The 5000-nt window shown below is 33.8% G+C and overlaps 1 protein-coding gene across 2 annotated transcripts in view; it reads right to left on the reverse strand.

Annotated features, from left to right (window-relative positions):
• LOC137622907 (uncharacterized) overlaps positions 1-5000 on the reverse strand; it is an 18931-nt gene that overhangs the window by 8055 nt on the left and 5876 nt on the right. For both annotated transcript variants that reach the window (XM_068353456.1, XM_068353455.1), the window contains exon 4: positions 1327-1523. In XM_068353456.1, the coding sequence (XP_068209557.1) occupies positions 1327-1523 (197 nt within the window). The remainder of the gene's footprint in view (positions 1-1326; positions 1524-5000) is intronic.

A 5000-nucleotide genomic window follows, 5' to 3' on the forward strand; every position in this document is an offset into this window, starting at 1 on the left:
TGTAACTTATCTGAAACTAGAGGTAGTTTTTAACTTGTAACTGTCCTGAAACTAAAGGTGGTTTTCAACTTGTAACTGACCTGAAACTAGATGTTTTTATCTTACTAGTAACAGGCCTGAAACTAGAGATGGTTTTTAACTTGTAACTGCCCCGACACTAGAGATGGTTTTTAACTTGTAACTGACCTGAAACCAGACGTGATTTTTAACTTGTAACTGACCTGAAACTAGAGGTGGTTTTTAACTTGAAACTGACCTGAAACTAAAGGTAGTCTCTAACTTGTAACTGACCTTAAACTAGAGGTGGTTTTTAACTTGTAACTGACCTAAAACTAGAGGTTTTATCTAACTAGTAACTGGCCTGAAACTAGAGATGGTTTTTAACTTGTAACTGCCCCGACACTAGAGTTGGTTTTTAACTTGTAACTGACCTGAAACTAGAGGTGGTTTTCAACTTGTAACTGACTTGAAACTAGATGTGGTTTTTTATCTAGTAACTGACCTGAAGCTAGAGGTGGTTTTTTAACTAGTAACTGACCTGAAACTAAGGATGTTTTTTTAATTAGTAACTGGCCTGAAACTAGAGAAGTTTTCTAACTTGTAACTGAACTGATACTAGAGGTGGATTTTTAACTAGTACCTGGCCTGAAACTAGACCTGAAACTAAAGTTGGTTTTTTAACTAGTAACTGCCCTGAACCTGGAGGTGGTGTTTTAACTAGTAACTGGCCCTAAACTAGAGGTGTTTTTTAACTTATATCTGAATTGAAACTAGAGGTAGTTTTAACTTGTAACTGACCAGAAACTAAAGGTGTTTTTTAACCTGAAACTCCCCTGTAACTAAAGTTGGTTTCTAACTTGTAACTGACCTTAAACTAGAGGTGGTGTTTTAATTAGTAACTGGCCTGAAACTAGAGGTGTTTTTTAAAATTGTATCTGACCTTAATCTAGAGGTGGTTTTTTACTTGTAACTGACCTGAAACTAGAAGTGGTTTTTAACTTTTAAGACCTGAAACTAGAGGTGATTTTTAACTTGTAATTGCCCTGAAGTAGAGATTGTTTCTAACTTGTAACTGACCTTAAACTATAGGTGTTTATTAACTTGTAACTTACCAGAAACTAAAGGTGTTTTTCAACTAGTAACTGACCTGAAACTAGAGTTTTTTTTTTTTTAAATATTAACTGGCTTGAAACTAGAGATGGTTTTGAACTTGTAACTGACCTGAAACTAGAGGTGGTTTCTAACTTGTAACTGACCTTAAACTAGATGTGGTTTTTAACTTGTAACTGACCTGAAACTAGAGGCGGTTTTTAATCTGTAACTGACCTGGTGAATGGTAACGTTGTTCTTGTACCAGGTGATTCTGGTCCCTGAAGGGACGTTGATTTCTTCCCTGAGAAGGTAATCTGCATTGATGCCCACAAACCTTCGCTGTTGGTGGACTGGGTTAACCCAAGGGGCTTCTCCCTCAACATCTACTTCTGCAGCAGGAGCCTGTGATGGCGCTGGGGTCATAGAGGGATCTACGGATTATGAAATGGAAAACATTTTAATTTATCCTTATTCTATTCTTTTTTTTTTTTTTTTTTTTTTTTTTTTTTTTGTAAAACTTGATATTTTGTTTTGTTTTTAATTGTTTTAATTTTTTGAAAATTTTAGATTTGGAAATTTTTTCTTTAATTTTTTCAAAGTTTTGAAGATTTGAAATATGAATTTTTTTTTTCAAATCTTTTGAAATTTTTTAAAATCTGAAGTGTGATTTTTTTCAATCTTTTTGAAATTTTTGAAAACTCTTAAAATTAGGATATCTTTCATCAGTTCTCCTCCTAGACGGAACACTTTGGCACACTCTTCTATCTTATCTCTCCTCCTCTTCTTTTCTGAAGTTTTATTGTTTATATAATAAGATTTCTGGGAAAACTAAATTTAATTTTCGTCTAGAATGTTGCTTTGAAATTATGTTTTCTATTACCACTTCTCTTGCTTGAGGTACACTCGGGCACACTATTTTCTCTTATCTCTCTTCCTCTTGTTTTTTTGAAGTTTTATATTTTCTATATGAAAGATTTATTTCCATGTTACTGTTCTTAAAATAGTTTGCTTTGACTGTTCATTAAGTTAATAGTTTACATATTTACTTGTTTCGCTTCATCAATGAGCTATTTTTCCCTGAGGGAGCCCTTAGGCTTATAGTATCCTGCTTCTCAAACTAGGGTTGTAACTTAGCAAATAATAATAATAATAATAATAATAATAATAATAATAATAATAATAATAATAATAATGATAATAATAATAATAATAATAATAATAACTTTTTAATAGACATTTCTTGAAGTAATTTTACGTCTTAATTACGCCTTTTGGGAAGATATACCTTAATTTTGTTTAATTTTATTTGTTAAACAGAGTAAACACTTACTTATAAAGAAGTTATCACGCTAACCCCAAAATTGTCTTTTGAAAACAAGAGGTCAAAGAGTTTAAATAATTTAAATATTGAAAAGATCATATTTAATACTATATATATATATATATATATATATATATATATATATATATATATATATATATATATATATATGGTTATATATATATAAACATATATATATATATATATATATATATATATACATATATATATATAAATATATATATATATATATATATATATATATATATATATATATATATATATATATATATACATATATATATATATATATATATATATATATATATATATATATTTATATATATATATATATATATATATATATATATATATATATACATATATATATATGTATATATATGTGTATATATATATATATATATATATATATATATATATATATATATATATATATATATATATATATATATATATATATATATATGTACTTTGTATGCTTATTAGATGGGTAATTTCCATATGTTCCGTGACCACTGAGAGCGTAGGAAATGTTCTCATTGGATTTGACTCTTTTGGCGGGATAAAAAAGAAATATAGCCCCCATGCCCTTGTCAAAAGTGTGAGCATAACTTTTGAGGGCCCAGAATTTAAAATGGCTGCCGTCGCCTGTTCAAAAAGTTAACTTTTCCTGGTTTGTCTCAGAGTGCTATAAAAAATGTGTTATGGGGTTTTTGGCAGGATGAATTCATTTCTGATGTTATTCTATTTATTTGACCTCTTTTTCATATTCAAATTCTCCCCGCTAAGAGAGTTTTCTTTTGTTTCAGGTCAGTATGTGTGGTTTTGCTTCCTTACTTCTATACTATTAAAAGAGGATCAAGACTGAATTAGTGTAATACTCAAGAAATTTCAAATAGATATTGTCATCATTATGTCATATGAATGTGTACTAGAATGTGGAAAGACTTGTAAAGTCCTCAGATGCCATCAACCAAGGAAAGTGGGAGTCTCTAGAGTCAAAGTCTAAAAGATGATCAGGACTTGATAGGTATGGTGATATTGACAGCACCACTTCAAGGCAAGATGGGCCTGCAAATTATTACATGCACCAAGGATGCTACATATCAATCTCAAGGTTGAAAAGTCTCGACAATGCAAAGGGAACGAAAGTGACATTGTTCCAAGTACAAGTCAAACATCAAGCTCTGAAATGCCACCTCTGTGCTACGATGAGACAGAGTGACTATTGACTGTGCAAGAACCCTACCACATGAGCAGCGGGTTCCAGCATACAGTGGTGTCCAATCCTACCGCTGTCCACCACCCAACAAGAGCAAGGCCTACTTTCACACCACTTATGATGAACCCCCAAACAAATCAATGATACATGATATCATGACAAAGCTAGTGGAAACAATGCGCAAGAAGAAAATCCCATTCTTCTTTCTCGTTCGATATCTGCCCACTCAAGGCAGAGAATCTAGAATTGTTTAAGATTATCATCCCAATCATTGGTGCTTTCCACCAACAGATGTCGTAAATGCATGCTATTTATAAGAGATTCAAGGGCTCTGGGATGGCAGACACTCTGGTATCAGCAGGAGTGGTGATGGATGGATCTGTGGACCAAGCACTACAAGGCAAACATTATAGGCATGGTGTGCGCTGCATCATGGTTTGGAGAGAGGCTCTTATCCACCTTCGGCTACAAGACATTCTTAAGCATGAGGAACTGTCAGAAAATGTGAAAGAAAAGCTGGACATTCTGCATAATGCACTCACCAAACAAGAGGCACTTCATGATGCTCACTCTGACCTTGAAAATGACGATGACATGAAGACTTTGATCAACAGAGTTTATGAGAAACCTTGTACCGACATAGGGGACTTTTGGCTTTCGTTCATAGAGATGTCAGACCCTCTTGTATAGAATCTTGATGCGTGCCATGCCAGAAGTGGACAGGAGTACATATCGTCAACATACAGCATGTTGCCTGGACTGATGGCATACAACAACCATGATTATGGAAGGTGGCTGCCAGATTACTGGGCTATGTTGTCTTCTTTGTCAAATGAGCAAAAGAAATTCTTTAACAATTATTTTGCCCAGTCTATGACAGGTCTACCCTACTCCTGCCAACCACTTGACCTCTGGATCGAAACAAGCAGGAATCTGAACTCTAAGTTGAAACAAGGATGGCTTTGCCTTTTGTAAAACGAGAAGCAACTGTTCTGTACAATAAGGAATGTAAACAATATGGCCAGAGTGAAGGCTACAGTGAACATACTGTCAAATGTGAGAGTCGCAACAGGAAACATGTTGAGTGTCAACCAGCGAGGATGAAGAAGGAAGAGCAAGAAGTTCAGGATCTGCAGCACTGCATGAAAGAATGTAACGCTGAACCATTTGATAACTCATCATCTTCACTGAGGTCACTGCAGTCTGGTCTGGTTGCTACTCCACAGCTAGTACAAGCCGTCAACACTGCTTTTCAAGATGGTCAAGATCAGGTTGAAACTCTCCTGAAGGAGCGAGTATTTACGAAGACACACCCTCTCACTGCAACCATCCCCAAGAATAAAT

Source organism: Palaemon carinicauda, chromosome 30 (genome assembly GCF_036898095.1).
Source record: "Palaemon carinicauda isolate YSFRI2023 chromosome 30, ASM3689809v2, whole genome shotgun sequence".
NCBI lineage: Eukaryota > Metazoa > Arthropoda > Malacostraca > Decapoda > Palaemonidae > Palaemon > Palaemon carinicauda.